The sequence below is a fragment of the Solanum verrucosum genome, unplaced genomic scaffold, assembly GCF_900185275.1.
Source record: "Solanum verrucosum unplaced genomic scaffold, falcon-dt-bn FXZP01000294.1, whole genome shotgun sequence".
In the NCBI taxonomy this organism is placed as follows: Eukaryota; Viridiplantae; Streptophyta; class Magnoliopsida; order Solanales; family Solanaceae; genus Solanum; species Solanum verrucosum.
In genome coordinates, this window is record NW_026019925.1 from 1200619 (window position 1) to 1222029 (window position 21411).

The 21411-nt window shown below is 35.6% G+C and overlaps 1 protein-coding gene across 3 annotated transcripts; it reads right to left on the bottom strand.

Moving 5' to 3' along the window:
* Positions 1 to 833: 833 nt before the first annotated feature.
* LOC125827437 (protein kinase and PP2C-like domain-containing protein) lies at positions 834 to 13277 on the bottom strand. Of its 3 annotated transcripts, none has more exons than XM_049506764.1 (12): positions 13115 to 13277; positions 12916 to 13033; positions 11561 to 11727; positions 10444 to 10511; positions 10095 to 10318; positions 8685 to 8736; positions 4932 to 5463; positions 3959 to 4028; positions 3641 to 3860; positions 3455 to 3559; positions 2422 to 2517; positions 834 to 1147 (listed from the first exon to the last, which is right to left on the bottom strand). In XM_049506764.1, exons 1-12 carry the CDS (start codon positions 13227 to 13229, stop codon positions 953 to 955), a joined length of 1962 nt encoding a protein of 653 aa, XP_049362721.1. In that variant the 5' UTR covers positions 13230 to 13277; the 3' UTR covers positions 834 to 952. The 3 variants fall into 3 exon arrangements, with proteins under 3 accessions (XP_049362721.1, XP_049362712.1, XP_049362727.1); XM_049506755.1 differs by having other exon boundaries at positions 10444 to 10529; XM_049506770.1 differs by lacking the exon at positions 11561 to 11727 and having other exon boundaries at positions 13115 to 13276.
* Positions 13278 to 21411: the final 8134 nt, after the last annotated feature.

The following is a 21411-nucleotide window of genomic DNA, read 5'->3' on the forward strand; positions in this document are numbered from 1 at the left end:
TGCAAAGAAAGTCTTCATCCTCTGAAAAGAAAAACTTTTTTATTGTTAGAGACAACATATCAACATAAGACTGTTCACTGTTTAATACTATACATGTATTAAATTTACTCTCTTTTTTCCGCTGCTATTTTTTCTTCTTGATTACCATTTTTCAGCAATTTTTTTGTTATCCTCACTTGCAACTTCTAACTGTCTTACCTTCTCATGTTGAATTGTGCAATTTCGTTAATTCAATTTCCTATTGTGAGCTTCCATCTTTGTAAGTTAGTTCTTAAATAGCATTAGGAAATGACCCTTTAAATTCAAATATTAATTCTGAAATTGATTTCTACATTAAAGTGATGAATGATTTTTCGTATCATAACTTTTCAAATTCTTCCATTATGAGATTTATGATTACGATTAAAAGCAATATCAATGTACTCATTTATCAAGAAAATGATAATTAAATTATTAAAGGGCTCAAGGACTTCAAATTCTACCATTATGTAATTAAAATATTTATATTTAATCAAATTTTAATTTAGTAGAGGGGAAAAATTATAATTCAACTTTTCACTTTGGAGCTTCCCACTTATAATAATAATAATAATATATATATATATATATGTATATATATACCATGTAGGTGTTATAACATACTTCAACTAACATACTATACGCTAGAATAAATTATTTTTGATAGTTAATATTGTAAAAAAAGCTGTACTATATCAAAAGAAAAATTATTGATATAGAAAGAAAGAACAAAAGTAAAAGAGCCGGTATGTAAATTAGATTATGGAAAAAACAAATATGAGATAAGGTAACTTAAAAAGGTAATCAACTGATTATGTATTTTAAGATTTTTCCAAAAAGAGAAGCTGAAAGCGTAGATAATCAACTGATCCAAATAAGTTAGTGATGAATTGATTTACAAAGAATGGTGATACCAGTAAGTAAGCAGAGGTAGCTAATAGATTCTCTCGGCTGTGGAAACTGGACGTAAGAAAATAACAATAACAGTTATATTGTCTTTGCTGCCTCTTTCCGCAGCTTCTGTCGCTAACCTCTTTGAACACATTCCTGCTTCTTTCACTGTGTCTCTGATTATGTTCACTACATCTTTCTCACTAACAACATCCCAAAGCCCATCACTCGCCATTACCTGATAAAGCAAATAAACATGCATCACTATATACATATCATCATTTTAAATCCAAACAAAACAAGCATCGGAACTGTAACATCATAACTTGCATCACTATATACATATTCTCAACTGCTGGAGCAATTAATTGAGAGTTGTTGATAATCAACCTTGACACATTATCAAATCAAGATTAGAAGCAAAATGGCGACGAGAATGTCCTAATATACACAGAATAAAGGAGACCACGAGAAGAGGAAAAATAAAGAAAAGACAAAGGGGATTCACGAGATAATAGTGTGCTCTTTCTATACACAAGGGGCTACATATCTCTCACCAGGGACCCTAATCTCCTATTTTGCTCCTTCAGAATTACTCCATCCACAACTGGCTGACAAATGATCTATCAAGTTATCTGGAGATAGAAAACTAGAAAGCTAGCAAACACTTGACCAAAAACCTTTCTGGCTTAATTGGTGGCATATTCCGCATATCAAAGATACTTAAGCATAAAATGTTTTAATGATATGCAACTTCAATTTAACTGGATGGCTAGCGCCAAAAGACAAGCACAATGAACTCATAGAATTAGGTAAGGAACAAGCATTCAAGGGTTTGGATTTTGGACTAACTTTTCTTAACTAATAACAACTATGCATACCTTTCTATGAATGCCTTGAAATGACCTTGTGAGTGCCCTTTCAAAAATCTAATGCACTTAACAAATTCCAATATCAGCATTACAAATTCCTTTCCCCACACAAAATATTCACGCTACCAGTTAAATTAATATCCAATCACCTATTAAAACCAGAGGAGAAAGGGAAGAAAACGAAAACAGAAGTACCCATAGGCCATACATTTCAAAGTCAAATCAAAAAGTCTGACTGTACCCATACATGTCAAAGTCAAAGTAATAAGAGTGGCTGCAAAGAGGAAGCAACAACAGTCAAGGAAACATAGGGCCTCAAACAAACAAATGATATTAGTAACAGACCGGAGTCCATGTCCTTAGCTGTATGTTATTTGTCATTATCTTTAATGGAAGTTGAAAAACAGACCCTAATGTGGGAACTGATTGTGCAACAACGCAGTATGTGTTTGCAAATAATTTGTTTTGATAGAACCAGAGATAAAGAAGCTAAATCCAATCTGAGAATCAACTTATTGGTCTGGAAGTGGGTAAAATGTGGTCACATATAAACATATAGATAGATTCACTACTAGGATTTGATAACAATAAGTAGTCATTGAAATATCATGGAATGAAATTTTGTTGTTGTAATCCTTACAATGTATTCATCCTCGGCAGAAAGAGTAGTTGAAGTTATCTCAGGTTCCGCAGTTACAGCTGGCTTCAGATCATCATCGCCGATAGACCTTGTGACCTAGAGAAAGTAAATGCAATCAGATTACTAAATGATAATACAATATCTATATTTTGGAAGATCCTAAATCACCAACTATTTCTTCCATTGTTGTCCTCACAAGGCCCGCCTGAATCACCAACTGTTGAAATAATGCATTCTGCCTAATACAGATCCATTCTATTTGCTGCTAGTCTAGAGGTGTCGACCACCCCCACATATAATTTTCGAATGTCAAATATTTTCCATACTTCTATAACACAAGTCATTAACTTATCATTCGTCATATAATACATGAAGAAGGAGTCAAGGTAGTACATTCAATGACCACTTATTCTGATATTAATACATTTATAACTTGTAAAACAGCTTGATCATTGAGCTTCATGATATCTAAACATTTTATAACAGTTAATGAATGACTATAATGCAGACACCACTTTCCCTTACTAAGGATTGGATAATATAATATATATACACTTTATCTTACTAAAAGGATTGGATAATGTGTATATACATTTGGACCATGCACCAGTGCTACTTTTTTTAACATCACATATATAGCTTCTTTTTTTTTTTTGATAACCAAGAAATCCGTCTGTGACCCGCCCTTTGGACCAATCACAGCCTTCTAAATTCGGTGGATAATGGACATATATAGCTTATTGTATCTATTTCAAATGGAAATGGGATCAGAAGGCAAGTGAAAATCTTACAGACAAAGGATTCTTCTGATCAAAAATATAACAAGGGAACTACTCCAACAAACTGGGAAGTTTGCATAAATGCAGACTTCCAGAATATATAAACACACATAGAAGGGACAAACAAGAACATCCAAGCTGAAGCTGAAAATTGGCAAGAATTTGGTAGAAATGGAAGAAAAAAAGTGTGCTCTGGATACTATGCTAATCATTAAGCAGTGGCTATGAAAATATGTGAACTTGGGAAGACTAACCTGGAGAGCCGCATCACCCACCCTCCATGTATCGACTTGCCATTTGACAAGGCCACCTTCACGGATAATACGTTCCCGCTCCTCAAGACAACTTGCAACATGATCCTATAACAGTACCGTATATCAGTGGAAATGCAAAGCCTTCTGATTCGTCAGAAAGTTAGCTAAGAAAATGAATCATCTCACCCTACTTAGAGGATATGGGATCCCAGATCGACACAAGATTGTTCTGCAATCACCAGCATTAGCAACAATAAGTTCGTTTCTGACGATAAGAGCAGCTATTGCAGTACAACCAGGGTGCCAATCTTTCTGAACTGCTCCCTTGCGTTTGCGAGAAGAATCAAGTTGTGTCCTGAATGCAACATCTGTCTTTATGAATGCTTCAAAAAGTGCATCAGAGGGACTGCAAAGTCATAAACATCCAAGAGTTGAGTGCCTTGACTCTTTAAAAACTTCTTGGTCATTCACAAACAAAAAAATCACAAGTTAAGCATGTAAAACCTGCAAACTGAACCAAGATTCTGCAACAATCCTGGCAAAGCTCCAGAGGAAAACTCAGCAGCTGCTGAACCTGTAGGCACACTAGTTAAGACGGCCATATTCCAGTGAAAAATGTTTCTAATAAGTTTCACTTACGCGAAATAAAATGGCTTCATAGTGGCTGGTATCTCCTTTGTTTGCATAACCATAAAGTACAATCACTTAGGTAAGAAAATTACCTTAGCATCCTCAAAACTTCACTTTAACATCAGTTGCTATTAGAATACCAAATTATTCAAATATTTTTAAATTTTTTTTATGAGAACAAAATTATTCAATTTTAAAGAGCTTGGAGAAATGGAAAGTTCATTTTCGAGTACAACAAACAGCAAATATTAAGGAATCAAATGCCAACACAGTTTCCAGATTAAAGGGATGCTGCTCTCTATAATAATGTCAAATTAGAGGTGAAGTTAGTATAGTCCAACAAAAGGAGTTAACCATTCAATCATTTTGTCAAACCCTTTTGAACAATGTCACAAGATTCTGTTAAAATACACTAATAATAGCAAGATATTATGCCACTTCATTATTATTACTATCTTAGCTTGCATTGCTCTTGAGTTTTGTTACTGTTATTAATTACTATATAAAAGTGCAGAAAAAGCTTATATGATATTGGACACAATGTTCCTTGTTTTTCAAAAACCAAGTAGTAAAGACATGAGGTATGATACCAACGTGTTCTTCCAAAAATTACTAGACACCCACATTTCCAGCTCTTCAATCTAACAAAGCTAATGAGAACATTCAGTTTGGATGTGTGTAACAAATTATTTATTTCCCTTCTAAATGATAGTTAACATAAGGGTAAAATGGTAGGAATTCAGAAACTTGTTCAATCCCGTTTCCTTTTTTTTCTACATGCTGACTACTCCGTGGTCATTCAATTCAACAATAAGAATCACAACAGAGGAAGGACTTGGTATACTACCTCGATGACCATCAAAGATTGCAAAGATGTGAATATCCTTTTCATCACACAACTGAGGCATAAGGAAGTGTCTATCTTCCATTGTTTCCCTTCTCCCACATGATGCAAAGGAACCCCAAGACAGAACTGGACTATAGATATGATCATCTGAAGAATCCAGCCATGTGCTAGCAGAAAGGGCAGTAGGAACTCTTTTCAAAAAGTCTTTACCTTGACTGAACCAGCTAATATTCTCCTGATAGCTTTGGAAATTTGCAGCATCAACATCATTTGAAGAAATAAAAGCTTCCCCTGAGGCCTTCTCCATACAGCCCCTTCCAACTTCATGTTCCAGAATGAAATCAAGTTCCACGACAATATCATCAAAAGAAGGCCTATTTTGCGGATCTTTATCCAAACATCTTTCTATCAAAGAGACTAAACTTGCTGGAGCACCGGATTGAAGGTCAGCTAGAACGGGTCGTAAGCCTTCAGATACAACGGCTGCAGTAAGTTGCTGCTCGGTGTAGTTCATTTCAAGCACCGTATGGGCCTGCCATACATAGATATAGGAACCAGAAAGCATCTAAGATATATGACAGACAAAATCAACTGCTCGTAACCTCTTTCCAAATGTAAAAAAAGATCATGTATTCGGAAAAACAGTTTCTTGAATTAAAAACCAACTCCCATCTTGTATGTGAAGAAGAAAAACTGCAAGTTCTCTGTCATTTCAAAAGGAGATCCGCATTCTATGAATCTTTATAACCATAAAATTGCTTCTATCTAGTGGGTGTTTGGATTGACTTATTTTCAATGGCTTTTGGCTTTTAAGCTATTTTTTAGTTTTGGAAGTGTTTGGGTAAGCACTTTTTTAAGGCTGAAAAAGTACCAAAATAAGCCAAAAGTCAAAAATTGGGCGTCCCCAACGTATGACTTTCAGCTTTTGGCTTATAAGTCACTTAAAAAAGCCATACAAACAACCCCCTAGTATAGTGATCAGACATACAAGATTAGAAAATGCACGACTAGAATGAGCATACCTTGATTGGCTTCAAAAGATTAGTCTATTGTAGCAATAAATATTCATTTAACATCTTGATGAAAAGATTTACTCTTAAGAAAATAGATTTTTCTATTGGATCATCTCATTGGTTCATTTACATTCCTAGTATAGCAGATGCTATCACACATACAATCATACTTACATACTTCTCCTTTGACCTTTTCCACTGTTATAATAGCTAATGGATAAAAAATTGCAATAAAAGTAATAGGTGAGACTCACCTTCTTCCCTCATTACTATTACTTGAGTCCTACAGCCCAGAGTGTTCATACAACTTAATATATATTAGTACATAAATCAAGAACATGTTGGTCTAACGCAGTCGGTTTGTCTATTCCTGTGTAGAACCCTACATAAGGGACAATAATATTGACAATTTATATCGAATAGCCACCAGCGTTTTGTTGCTCAAAGGGAGTCCAGATTAATGTGTTGACGTGTCATCCCTTTATGGTTTTACAAAAATCATGGTACCCTTCGGGATGGCCCAATGGTTTGGGCTTGGGACTTTCATGTTGGAGGTCTCAAGTTCGAAACCACTTGCCAGCGAAAGCAAGGGGTTTGCCTTCTGGGTCGAGCTCGTTGCACCGGGCTTGCCTAGTGCAGGTTATCTCTCCTATGTGGTTTGCGAGCTATTGCATAGGAGCGGGGGTTTTACCCTATGCGCAACCAAAGGGTAGCGGCTACGGTTTCCCTTGTCATCAAAAAGAAAATCATAGTTTCACCATTTCAGCACTGTTGTCAGGCAATTCAACATACTTTCATGTGAAGCAACTCGTTCAGTATTTCAAATACATTCTTTTCATGGCAAGCACATTTTCTTGATCATTTATATTGATGACATTTTCATAATAGGTGATCATGGAAATATCACCCCAGTTAAACAATATATCCAGTTATTTTAAAACTAAGGATTTTTGGAACTTGAACCATTTTTGAGGCACCGAAAAGGCACAATGCAGTAGTGGTTTTGTCATTTCATAATGAAAATATAATGGAAGAAACTGGTATGAGAGACTGCAAACCTACTGATACCCCAAATGTTTAACTTGTTCCTGGAGAAGGAGCCTCCGAAGGATAGGTTGATACAGGAGACTTGTTAACTAACTCATCTCATAATTACACAAACCGACATCTCATTCAGTTTTACTGTGCTGAGTCAGTTTCTCCAAGCTCCTTGCAATAGTAAATGGAGTGTTGTAATTTGAATTCTTAGAGGTCTCCTGGAAGGACGGTTATATGAGAACAATGCACATGTAAAGATTGTTAAGTAATTTTTATGCAAAGTGGCAGGATCTCCTTTAAATAGATGATCCACCTCAGTATATTGCATTTAAATGGTGGTAATCTGATATCTTGGTAAAGTATGGCCAGATCAAGTGTAGGGCATCTAGCCGTAGATTTAGTCACATGTAAGCCTATACGATAAAACCATTCTATCAAGAATTGCTGAAGGAAAGAATCAATAACACCAATCAAACCACAATACATATGGTTTAATACCCCGTATTTCACGGAAGACCAAAACACATAGGGATAGATTGTCAGTTTTATCAAAAGATCAAATCAGTATGTACTTTTATTAATTTCGTCAAAATTCAAATGAATAATTTTGCCGATATCCTAACAAAACAACTTCAAGACTAACGAATAGCTTTCACAACAAGATGGTAGCATATAATATGTACACGTCAGTTTAAAGTTGAGTGTTGAGATAGGCTCCCTCCATTTCATTTTGTGTCTTAACTTGACTAGGCACAAAGTTTAAAAATGTAAAGAAGACTTTAGATCTTGTGGTATTAAACTAAAGGTGTGTATAATATACCAGAAATACCCTTTGAATGCTGTGGACTTAAACAAGTCATCTCATTCTTACAAGGGATTGTCACTAAAAATAAAATGGAACTATTGGAATTATAAACCTACTCCCTCTATCCCAATTTATATTTCTCACTTCCCTGTTTAGTCCCTCCCAAAAAGAATGACACAATTCCTTATTTGGCAAGTGTCTAATGACACTATCAACGTTTTACCCTTGTTGGATCCGACTTATCTGGCAAGAAATCAATAAAAGTGTACTCTTCTATTTAAAAACCCATTTACTTCGGGGGTAGTTTTGGAACATTGCAAAGTCTTCTCATATTTCTTAAACTCCGTGTCCAGTCAAACTATGTCACAGAAATTGGGACGGAGGGAGTACTAAATATAGAAAGGTATTTTTTTAAAATAAACTAAAAAGGTACAAATGATGCATAAATTAAAACGGAGAGAGTAGCAACATAATGTAATGTCAATTTGGTACATCCACTACAGTAAATTAGGAAGATTCTCTGCATCTCACTAGGTATTCATTAGAATCCTTCCAATTTTAGAGCATGCGTACGTCAATATTTTAAGTCTCAATAGCATGAGAGAATAATTGAGCTGGTAGTACCAATTTTGTTCTTCTCTTCTTCTCATTCTACATTCTGGAAAGACCATATATGTTGTGCATAACTGTTTACCCAACAAAAGGAAATAGAACTGAAGAATACTTAACTGTCTAATGGAGGGTCTTTTTTTCTTATTTTTATGAAAGGTAAAATTTACCTTAAATTTGATAGGAATGAAGGCCGACAATTTGCCAACACTAACTAGCTTGAGATTAAGGTGTAACTAGTATGGTAATTAAATGTTGACTATTTGGGGAAGTGAAAAGAACACCAACCTGTGTCTCAGCACGAAGATCAGTGTATGGAACTATGCCAGTAAGAAGTTCACTGCAACATGATAAATCCAAAAGCTCTTAGAATGTAGAAATACAAAAATACATTTCAAAAAAAGTTCCAAATAAAGAGTTAGTCCATGCATGTTTTAGGCTTTTAGCATCAATTACAAACTGAGGACAGGTTAATCCTTGTTACTGCTAGCAGCCCCATCAACGTATTTGCCAACATAGCATCACTAACCAAAGAGAAAAGGATATGCCAGTAGATTGGATACAGTAACACAAAACTAGCTCATTATGGGAACAACCTGGTCTTTGTCATGATCCATTAAAAAGAAGATAATAATAGAAAATAAAAGCAATGCTGCTGCAAACTTAGAGCCGAGGATCTAATGAGTAATAGAAAATAGAAGCAATGCTGCTGCAAACATCGTGCCGAAGGTCTAACGGAAACAGTCTCTCTACCTTCTCAAGGTAGGGGTAAGGTCTGCATACACTCTACTCTCCCCAGACCACCCGTGGGATTACACTTGGTTTGTTGTTGTTGTCTCTGCAAATAGCAATGTGTCTCAAATTATTATCATGGGACACACAAAAGTTTCTGAAAACCACACTTCCTGAAATAAATTCTGAGGCCTTAAGAGGTCACACAACCTTCTTCTTGCATGAGTAGCCCATACAGAGTTCTTAAATTCTTATCACAATATTGTAAAGGTGGTAAGAGGTATGTCACCTAGAAAAGCTAAAATGTTTGTTTCAATAATTAGGACTGAAACATAGGACTTGGGCAGTTACCCATGAAACATCTTGCATGAAAAATCTGAAGAAGTCATTTATATCAAAAGAGAAATATCTACTAGATATCTCCAGACTGTGAATGTCTATTAGTTTCCAGTATCTGTAAGATGAACATATGAGACGGTTTAAGGTAGACAAGTACGTGTTTTGGAATGTGAATGGATGAGTTTTCAATTGCTAGGGATGGATTGTTTTACCCTATATGGAGCATGTATCATGTTTATGCTGATCTTTTTCCTCTAGAATTTATATAACAACATTAACAACAACATACCGAGTGAAATCCCACCAAATGGAGTCTGGTTAGAGTTTATATACAGCTAAATTATTTATTTGGATTCAATTCATTGAACTTCTGATAGAAATATTCAGCCCTTTGTGCTTCCAGCCTTCTCACCACTCCATATTCATGGAGAAATCACAGCCCCGAATTATGACAACAAATCAATGATTCTATATAGAAAGAAACTTGTTTAGAAGCAAAACAACATTCAAACAGCACATATTATACATTGAAAGCAGGCATAACAAGTTAGTAGCAGGTATGTAAACTTGCAGAATCACTACCGTTTCTTATTGTGATGCAATGCAGCTGGTGACTACAATACTTACTTCACTGTTATTCCAAAGCTATATACATCAGACTTTTCAGTGTGGATCTCTTTCGTCAGCACCTCTGGTGCCATGTAAATAAGCGTACCAACCATATTCCTCTTATGGAAACCTCCAGTTGGCTTGCCAGTCGATTTCCAGTTTTCAGTGGAAACTAGTTTAAGATTTTTTTTGTATTCGGCCAAACCAAAGTCCGCGAGATGTGGTTGTAGCTGTCTATCAAGCTGCAGTATAGCGAAAAAAATCAATGGAAGTTTATCATTGAGATAATTGGGAGAGGGACTTATTTAAAGTGGACAATGATATACATAAAAACTGCAAAAAGAATCAGGAAGATCAAAGACATTACGAGAATGTTTGCTGGTTTCACATCCCTGTGCACAATCCCAAGGTTATGTAGGTACTGTAAGGCCTTTGCTGTAAAAGGCGAGAGCACTGTAAATTTGCTACCATTGAATTGATTTGTTTTCATTAACAGAGGAATAAGGGAGAGAAAACAAAGTAGCCTAAACAATTCAATACATTTCCTATGTAGCCAAAAACAGTAGGGTAGTTGGGTGTGCTTTGATATCAAAAGCGTTAGGAGAAAGAAATGCCATTTAAGCAAACATATTCTATGCTTAAAGCCATTTGGAAGATAGCCAGTTTTAGGGAAAACTTGAGGAAGTAGGAAAAGTGTGAGATATACTTAACTTAGTAGGAAAAAACATCTTAGCTAGAAGATTACTCTTTCATCTGCAAATGTAACTGGGACTCAACAAGATGTGATGGCGTTTCCTGAAACATCCTGGTATTCGCTTCACCTCCTCCAAATTTTCTATTGCACTCCCACCACTCAATGATTTTTCTTTCTGTATATTTCATCATGGTTAAATTCTCAATAGCTGATATAAATATTAAACTACAAAATCTCATAGCAGTCCAGGTGTCTAGTAATGATTCAAGTGTCATCCAATGCCCTTTCTTTCCCTTTTTATTTTTAGTCCATATGTGTCATCTACTATCAATGACAATCTGATATTGTAGTCTTCCAATAGAAGCTTAATTGCTTTTTATTTTTTAATAACCACAGTGTCATGCGCGCACCTCAACTAAATCCATGGGGACATCAGCTACCTCCCACCAGCACATGTCTATCCATTAAAGCTTAGCCAGATGGAAATCACCTAATGTTTTTTGCCTCAGCTAGGAAGTGAATTTGCCATCTCATGGGTCTTAACTCACTTCATTAATGAATATTTTCCTAATCACACTCAATAGCATAGCATTCTCAATGCAAGTTTCACAAGATTGATCACTTACATGATCCTTCATGGAAAATGTCATAAATTCTTTGGAATTACATTACATCATTAATCTTATTCTATAGGTTAAACAATCCCCACACCGAAGAAAAAAGAAGCTAGTATTATCCATGATTACGTGGAAAAAGACAAGCAGCTGGAAAATGCACATGCATAACACACCTAAACGAGCTGCGATTTCAAGTGCCTGTCTGATACTTGGACTCCATTCATCCACGTGTAATTTCCCGGCAAGATTTCCAGACTCATAGTATTCAAAGAAAAACATGTAATTTGGCGGCGTGGCGTGTGCCCCCACTAGCTTTGCTATCCCCCAATGATCCAATGTGCTATATCCAAAAGACATTTTAACAGAACTTAACAAACAAATATATTAACTATCCTCAAAAACATAACAATAACTCATGATATTCTTGTAGGGAAACACAACAACAACAAGTAGGGAGTATCCTCATATGGCCTAAAAGGTAAATATTCTAGTTTTGTCAATCAGAAATTGTAATTTTGCATACGGAATTATACGGAGAAGGGCCTAAAATGACCTCAACTATTTGAATTGGTACAAAACTATCCTCCGTCCTCCTTTCGGCCCCTAAATACCCTAGACGTCAATCTTTTGGCTCAATAATACCCGTGATGTCAATCTTTTGGCTAAAAAATATCCTTATTTCTAACGGTTCACACTCCTAAGGTGGATGGAGGGCAATATTGTACCAAATCTCATAGTTTAAGAGCATTTTAGGCCCTTCTCCGTTAAAATAATTTGAAATTACTTAATCAATATATGGACTCATATGATTGGCCTGATTTTGAGTTCCATAGTAAAATCACCTCCCCATCCCCCTTCACTTCCTCTCTCTCTTCCACTTTTCTCTTCTGCGATCTTTTCAATCATTTTAAACTTAATTTTCTTAAACTTGTGGCATTCATATAGAAATAATTTGTTCCAAGAGGTAGTATTTGGGGCCAAAAGGTTAATGTCAGGGTATTTGGAGCCGAAAGTTAGATGGAGGATAGTTGAGAGGCATTCCAGGCCATTCTTTGTTTTGTATATCGTTCTTTTACTTATTCAAGTGATAAACTTTGCTATTTCCTGTGTTTCAAAAAAATGAAAGCGTTGGAGTATGATATCAAATCTTCTAATTGTTCGTCTCAACTCTGTGACGTCGAATTCTTAAGCTTTTAACTAGAATTTACATAATCAAAAACTAATAAAAAGTACAATAAATACCAATTTTGGTCAAAAACTTTTTATCTTATAAAAAAACAATTGTTTGAGTAACCACATTTCACATTAGGACACTCAAAACTTCATTATTTTTTTTAGAATTGTTGGTGTATGAGGTTACTTCACTCAAAGCAATTTAACAAACCTAAATCAAAACCCCCATTCACAAACAATTTGCTCATAGGTAAGGACAAAGTAAGAACTACTTACTTTGCTGTTCCATGATATCTACTTTGCTATATAGAAAACACATTTCAATTAATCAAACAAAATAAGAGAGGAAATTCACCACAATAATTGCAGTTCTTTATGGAATTTATCAATATCTTCAGATGTAGACAAGATGGGTTTTTTAACAGCAACTCTTTTACCGTCAAGAATGGCTTCATATACCACACTTTCAGCCCCTGTAACCAAATAAAGATTAGTAAAAATCTGGTATGTAGCTGCATGTCTGTAGAGATTTTAAAGTGTAAAATGAATAAGACCTCGAGCAATAGGGTGAGAGAGAGAATAAGAAGGAGGAGGGAGATGAATGGGGATTTTTTGGCTGGTACAACAACCACGAATGCAAGTGTTAGGTTGCAAGATTTCCAGGCCCATGTTCAACAATTCCCTGTCTTCTCTTCCTCGTGAAAATGTATAAGAAAATTAAGAAATGGGCACCTGAACAAAGTGATCAGATTCTTCAGCTGAAGGTGGACCCAAGTGACCCAATTGGAGGAACTTTCCGCGGTTGGTAAGCAACTTCGTCCACCATTGGCCCACCATATGATCAAATACACATTTTTTGCCACATAATTTTCTTTTGGACAAATTACACAAATCACATACTTTTAAGACAAAATTATAATTAAAAGTTTATAATTACAAAAATTTCTCAAACAGATACAATATTATAAGCGCTGATACATTAATCCGATGCGCGAGATACATTAATCGTTCAGTAAGGTACATTACATTTTATACATGATACACTAATCTGATGTACATTTTATACATGATACACTAATCTGATGTGCGAAATACACTAATCGGATGCGCGAGATACACTAATCTAATGCGCGAAAATGAGGAATTTTGGAGATTTGTAAAACTTATAGGGGATAATGGTAATAAGTAAACTAAAATGTGGGATTTCTGTAATTTTTCCATTTTCTTTTGATAAAATACATAAAAAATTCCTCAACTTTACGGGTAATTCTTCATCCCTTAACTTTATTCAAGTGAATCAATACATCCTCAAAAGCATATGAACCACACTTAAGGGTCGTTTAGTAGGGAGTTTAAGAGAAATAGTTCATATATTATGTATGATATTTTTAGTACTGTGTTAGATGGAATTTTGAGCATATGTATAACTTATTAATAGATTAGTTATACACCCTATATGGTATTATAGGAGGTATATTAATACCTTCTATTTGGTGGTAGTAGTAATACATAAAATTTAATATCATGGGATTAATCTATATTTGTACTAGAAATTTTTTAAATAAATTAGCTTACAAATTTTATTATTTAGAAAGAGTTGTTTATTGCTAAATAAATTCAAAACAAATCAATACAATATTTGAAATGGGAGTTGTTTAACATTTACTAATTAAAAAGACAAATATATGACCACATGACGTTTGTGATCTTAAATGAATATATTATTTGTTGATATATATGTGATTTTTTAATTATTTGTATATTGAACAATTTATAAAATTGCACACATATCAAAACTACAACTTGCAATATTTATGTGTAAGCGTAGATGGTTTATTTGATTTTACTATTGTTTACCACATTTTTGGTTTAAAAGTATATGGTCTATATTTTTTTTTAAAATGAAAATTGATGTTTTTTTAGTAATCAATTTATTGAGATGACAATTATTTACCCTCTATTAACACCTCGAATTTCGAAAAGGGAAAAGGTTGGATAAATTGTAGCTACTTGTTCAGATCTAGAGGACTAGTCTACGGGTCGTACAAAATTTTTATTCGTCGTAAACCTGTCTCGTAGAAATGGGAGAATATTTTTTGAAAAATGATGTTCTAGTATCTCATACTATGGTTGACCCGGACGATCTGTCGAATGATCTATGGGTCGTAGATAGGTTCCGTAGAAGCAATCTTGACTTAGTAAAAATTTGGGGTTAAGGTTGAGTTCTACCAGTAAGGTCAACGAACTGTAGGAAGCAATCCAAAGTATACCTTAGTAGTAACATGGCTTATAAAATCCTGAAAGGCCCTACACAAGCTAGCATACATCATACAAAATAATGGAAATAAAGATTTCAAATGAAACAGTCTTATATCATAAAAGAGTTTGACAAAGAGGAAGTCTAACATAAGTCTCAACTATCCATCTACTCACTCAAAGGAAGCAGTTGGAACGTAACCCATACACTACGTACAAATGTTTGAAAACTAGAATGATATAAAGTTATAAAAGTGTCTTGGCCCGGCCCTCGGATCATGAGGACTCACCAATCTTCAAATGTCAAATGGATCAACTAGCCACGAGTATGAGAGGCAGGAGCATCGAACCCTACATTATGAAACAATGCATGCACAAGTATGCATTAGTACATGTAATGTACTAAGTATGATAGCAATGCGTAAGAGTTATGATATCAATGCGTAAGAGGGACTTTACATGACATGCAATGACCAAGCTAAATCATAAGATCAAAGATTAGAAAACATAAGTCATAATCATACTCAATGCAAGTTTAACATCTTCAAAATACTTTGTGAGATACTTTAAAAGTAACCTTAGTTCATTATTGTGAGAAGCTTACCATTAACCAACATAAATCATGTTAGTTATAACATGGAATCCAGTGTATTGCTCCCACACCAAAAATCCTACATGCCAAGGTAAGGACTGAGTCTAAGCTAAGGTGGATCCACTAGCTAATGTCTATCTGAGACAACATCATATGGTGGCACATAGTTAGGGACAAAGAGATTGCTACTAGAGACCCGACCTCTACAGCGGGAGAGCCTCCATCTCAATGTCCTCTCGGTGCTAAGTAAAATCCCACAGAATAGTCATTAGTCATATTCATATTATGATTCATGGAAAAGCACAATTAAGTTTACTAATCCAAGATAGAAATATCATAGAGTATCTCCTTAAACCACGCGTGATAAAACCTTTCACCATCGATGATCTTTTCATAATAACTTTATAAGACCCATAGACATTAACTTCATACTAAAGTGTCATACTACTAATGATATTTGTTTTAGAAACTTGGTCCATGATCATTGATGGCATATTTGACTACCATACTAATCAAAACATAATATAGAAAAATAATCAAAAGCATTAATGAAAAATCTAGATGGAATTCATGTCATGTGGCCAAGCTTCATAGAAAATATAGATACCTTCATCTATAAGCTTACTTAAGTCATAAACTATGTTTATATAAAACATGCATAATTTCTATAAATCATAAATCATAATTCATAAGCTTCATCATTTGTTCATAGTCAAAAATCATGGAGCATGCATGGGTTTCATATGAATTCAACTTGAAATCGTGTAAATACTTCAATTCTCAAGTAATTGAATTGTAATTGAAGATAACACTTGAAGATTGAATAAAACACTAACTTTGAATTGAGAATCTAAGTTGCAAAATTGGAAGATCTTTGAGGAACCCTATGGAGGAAAGGACTTCATAGGTGAATACTAACATACCTTAGTGATCAAGGCCCAATAGCTATGGTGAATTGAGAATCTTAAAGTGAAACTCTAGCTTCTTCTTCCTTAGCCTTAGAGAGGATTTTGGGGATGATGTTGAAGGGAAATTTAGAAATTAGGTGAATGATTTAAAATGGATAGTTTTAGGACCTAAATCACTTATATAGGTCTTGAAATAAGGGTTAAAACGACATGTTAGGTACCAAACACAGAGGAAAAGAACTAAAATAGTCCTAACTTAAAAGTTGATGGGTGACCTATATGGACCCCTAAACGGACTGTATAGGTCAACATGGTCTGTATACAGAACCGTACAAAGGAGGCCAAAAATTAGGTTTCCCTAAATGGCCAGCCATTTTCCCTAAACGTCTAGTGATACCCTAACGGACTGTTTAGGATTCCGTAAAGGGTTCATGGTCCATTTTGGGTTCGTGAATTTGCCCGTTAACTCACTTTAACCTTTTTCAAAGCCCTATGTGTTACAATATCTCCCTGTTGGAAACATTCGACCTCAAATGAAACTCAAGCTAGCATGAAAATAATAGGAGAGAAACTAGCAACCCAACATGAATGTAATTCATCCAAATGCACATAACCAAGGAGGAACATCGACTCCAAGATAAAACATATTCAAAATATTATTTCATAAGGAATACATGCATATCATACTCAAATGCACATAATCATGAAGAAATCAATCGAGCTAAATCATATCTTTAAAAAATTAGATTTTTCATGAGCATGTATGCATGAGGAAACATGAGAATGACTAAGAATGCAAGAATCCTAAGGAGTGTGTGTAACACCTCAGAAATCAGACTTAATGTTGTTGTTGTTGATCTTAGGTGTATTTATGCGCCTAATAACCAATTTATCTCATATATATAGCTAAGTTTCAGAGCAAATTCCTAGTCGAACTGAAATTTTAGAGTCCATTGATTTTGTTTCCTCCAACCAATATGATTAGATGTTTCAAGGTGAAAAGCAAAGAAAAAGGAGTGAAAAAGGACACTATGCAAAAGGTCAAAGAATAGAAGCTGAAGTTGCTAAGGAGAAGGGCCAAGAAACTGAAAAAAATACACTGCAAGGAAGCAGCTCCGCGAACGGAGCTGAGGCCAGCGTGTGGAAAACAATTTAACTCAATAGTAGAGTGCACGCCAGGAGCGCATCGCGGAGAGGATCCAATTGTGCACAAATTGTTACTAGGGAACAGGTCCGCGTCGCGGACCTGGACTTTAGAATTGGGTCACATGTTTTATTTCAGACTATAAATAATCCAGTTATATTGTTTTATCATTATTCAATTTTTGAAAAATGGGAGAACATCGATTTGGGAAATTTTGTTGACACTATCTAGGGTTTTTCTTCTACTCCTTCATTTTGGTAAACATTTCTATGATATTTGAACATATTATTGGATGATGATTTATTATATGAGTAGCTAAATTCCCTTATTCTAGGGTTGTAGCTACGATTAATGGTGTAATAATATTTGTTTCTAGAATGAGATGGGTTTTTTTATGATTTATGCTCACATTCTTGTTTAACTATTTTAATGACTGATCAACATTAAAATAAACTCATTGTCCGCTCATGAACTCGGTAGACGAATAGAGGGATAGACCAAAGAATGTGAGAAGCGTGTTCATTCTACGGTAAAATTTAGAGTGTTTCGTATATAGGATATGTTTATACTTATATGTCGCGTTTAATTAATATACAAGATGATAGCTTAATACTCCGTCATTAGTTCATGCCTATCCTCGCTCTACGATGTAGTTAGGCTGTTAATGGTGGTAGGCGATTAGAGGTCGGGAGATCATGATCGTAAAATTAACCTTGTGAGTCAATAATAAGGATAACCTGTCGAATGCTAGGATAAGTTATTATTTCCTTGAAATCGGTATATGTTACAACCCTGGAATATTTTTCCAAATTGCGAAATTCCCTTGTTTGAAGTTGTTTAATTGTAGTAATTAATATTTGAGATAGTTCAATTTAGTTGATATAAACAAATTCTTGAAAACGTCTGTTTCATAAGTATATTTAGTTTAGTTACAATAAAGTTAGTGTTTTGAAGTTCTTTGGGTTTTATAATCCGGCTCGAAAGAGTCGTTGTACTGTTTGAGTGACCATGTGTACTTGCGTGTGCTTTTGGACACAACAAGTTTTTGGCGCCGCTGCTAAGGACTGAAAATCGGCAGATATCCAATTTTTGAGTTTATAAATTGTTCGTACAAGTGTTGACAACTTGATCTTGATTTTTCATTTTGCAGGTTGTGTCAGGTTTTCATCACATTGGAAGATGACCAGGACTTGGTAGAGACTCTAGCTGAACCTGAGAGATTTGTTCGTTACCAAAGAAGGCAAAGAAGACTCACATATCATGTTCCTCTTGTCACTAGTGAACCAGAAACTTCAAAAGAAAGGGAGGATCAAGACACACCTGCAATGATGGCAGAAATGAAAGTGAGAGATGTGGCAATCCCACAGACCACCAATGTTACCTCAAGTATTCAGAAACCTGCAACTGGTGGGAGGTTTGAATTGAAACAAAACATGGTGCAACTATTGCACACAAATGGACATTTCATTGGTCTTTCTCATGAGGACCCACGTATGCATAATCAGAATTCCCTCGAGATCAGTGACACGTACACCCCAACCGGAGTGAACTCTGATAATGTGAGGCTCACCTTATTCCCCTTTTCTCTACTAAGAAAAACAAAAAGATGGTTGAACTCTGAGCCCGCAAATTCCATAACATCTTGGGATGATCTTGCCCGGAAGTTCTTGATAAGATTTTTTCCATTCGGGAAAATGATGAGTCCACAAATTGAACTCATTTAGGGCTTTATTTTGATAATAATAGATTCGTCGAATGCTTATTTTGTCTAAGTATCTGATGAAAACTCTTAAGTTTCAGGTATTTGAAGTTTTAGTGAAAGCATGGACACTTAGGCGCAAAAAGGAATAAAAAGACTGAAAAGAATGACGAAGCTGAAGCCCTAGCATCGCCAAGCACACTTGGTGATTCGCCGGAGGGATTTACTCCGCCTTTGTTCCAGTACGCAAAGCCCTGAATGAGAAGGATCAAAAAGGCGATGAAAGGAGCAGTCGCCGAATAGTTTCGCGAAACAGTACCATACCGCCCAATGGTCCAGAATGTAAAGGTGCTGAAGGTAGGCACGAAACGGCGATGAGATTGACGAAGGGCGAGTCGCCGAAGTCATTTGGCGACATTGACTAACTTCGCCGAAAGATCCGCCAACGCTATTTTCTAAAGTCTATAAATACTTAACTTATTATTATTTTTAAAAGTGGAACTTTTATTTTAATTTCCAGAATAGAATAGTACTTTTTAGACATTTTTCTCTCAAGTTTGGAGAGGGTATTTGGGAACTTGAAGAAAGGAGTTCATCTTCCCCAAGTTGGAAGTGAGTCTTCTCTATTCTTCTTCCTTTGCTTAAATTAAGGTTTAGTTTTTTATACCCATTTGATTTTACTATCATTTTAGGTGTACTTTGTTATTTCTTGATGTGTGGCTAAAAACCCCCCATTCTTGGGGTGTGATTTAGCAAATATGTGTTGATATTATTGTTAGGTCTTATTTGCTGATAGGTTAGATGTAGTTTAATGGTGATTTCACCTAGTGTTTGTGGTTTAATCTAAAGGGTTTGTAGTTGCAAATACAAAGCCACTCGTGTGTTTTTGGTTTGCCCGAGAGAGAGGTCACGAAACCAAGACCACTAGACTGATGGTTTAAGGAGTGGGTCGACATGAGGTTCAGCCCGAGAGGGTAAGCCCTAGTCTCATATCCTAACACTCAGCTCGAGAGAGTGAGTGGGGTAAGGCGTAGGTTGGTCTTCATGCGGCAAATGGGTGTCCGAGAGGAACGCATTTGAGACGGGGTAAGTTGCCCGAGAGGGAACTTATTTCCATTTAAAGCTTAGCCTAGTCACTATTATCTTACAAATTTCTTGTCAAAAGCATGTACCCAACTATTTATCTCAACTTGTATTGCGGTCACACCCCAAGAACATTTCCCCATACTTGATTTTCTTGTTAATTTTTGCTGCTTTTACTACTTGTAACAAAACCCCAAAATCGATATTTGACACTTTCGTGTCACCCCCTTTATTTATAATATTTTTGTTCGATAATGTCTTTAGCTACGACTAGTTAGAACTTAATTTTATTTTTCTATCAATTCTCAAAACCACTCCCTTGGGACACGACCCCAATCTTTAGTTGGGTTACTATACTATCTACGATCATAGACACTCATACCGTAGGTTAGTGTCGTTGGTCACAATAAGCATCAGAAAACAGCCAAGCTGAGAAGCGACATATTAAGCACCCGACAGAAAGGAGGAGAAAACTTGTACCAAGCTTGGGACAGGTTTAAGTCCATGCTGTTAAGTTGTCCATATCATCTTCAAGCTAACGAAGTGTTAGTCTATACCTTCATCGAAGGGTTTAAACCAAACACAAAAATTTTACTTGATTTTGTTGCTGGTGGACAAGCTTCGGAGAAGACATATGCTGAGTTGTTTACATTGCTTAATAGGATTTCACAAGGTAATCACGAGTGGAATGGAGGAGGAGCTAAACCAATTGTACAAAAGACTGCGGGAGTGTTGGAAGTGGATGCATTGACATCTCTGACTGCACAGATTTCAGCAATACAGAATATGATGACTACTCACTTCAACAACATGTCACTACGACAACAACAAGCTCAAGTTAATATGGTGCAGCAACCACCAGCTTGGTGTGAAGTATTTGGAGGAGGAGATCACAATGCTGAGGTATTTGGAGCGAACCCAAAATCTGTTCATTTTGTAGGTAATGCTCAGCGAGGAGGAAATCATCCAAACTACGGCAATACTTACAACCCAAACTGGCGGAATCACCGAAACTTTTCATGGGGTGGTAATCAAAACCAACTCCAAGGACATAACTAGTACAGGCCACAAGGTAGTGGACAACATTACAACCAGCAAAGCCATGGAAACCAGCAAGGTCATGGTAATCAACAAGCTGCCAAGCAAGGTGAGATGAGTGTGGAGGACAT

What these genes read in the sequence shown, in the direction of transcription:
- LOC125827437 (XM_049506755.1), bottom strand. Translation starts at nt 13,229, where the DNA reads ATGGGCCTGGAAATCTTGCAACCTAACACTTGCATTCGTGGTTGTTGT. An exon ending in AATCTTTGATGGTCATCGAG is followed by an intron (nt 4,029 to 4,931) that starts GTAGTATACCAA and finishes GTGTGCCTACAG; the next exon opens with GTTCAGCAGCTGCTGAGTTT. An exon ending in AATCTTGGTTCAGTTTGCAG is followed by an intron (nt 3,861 to 3,958) that starts GTTTTACATGCT and finishes ATGACTTTGCAG; the next exon opens with TCCCTCTGATGCACTTTTTG.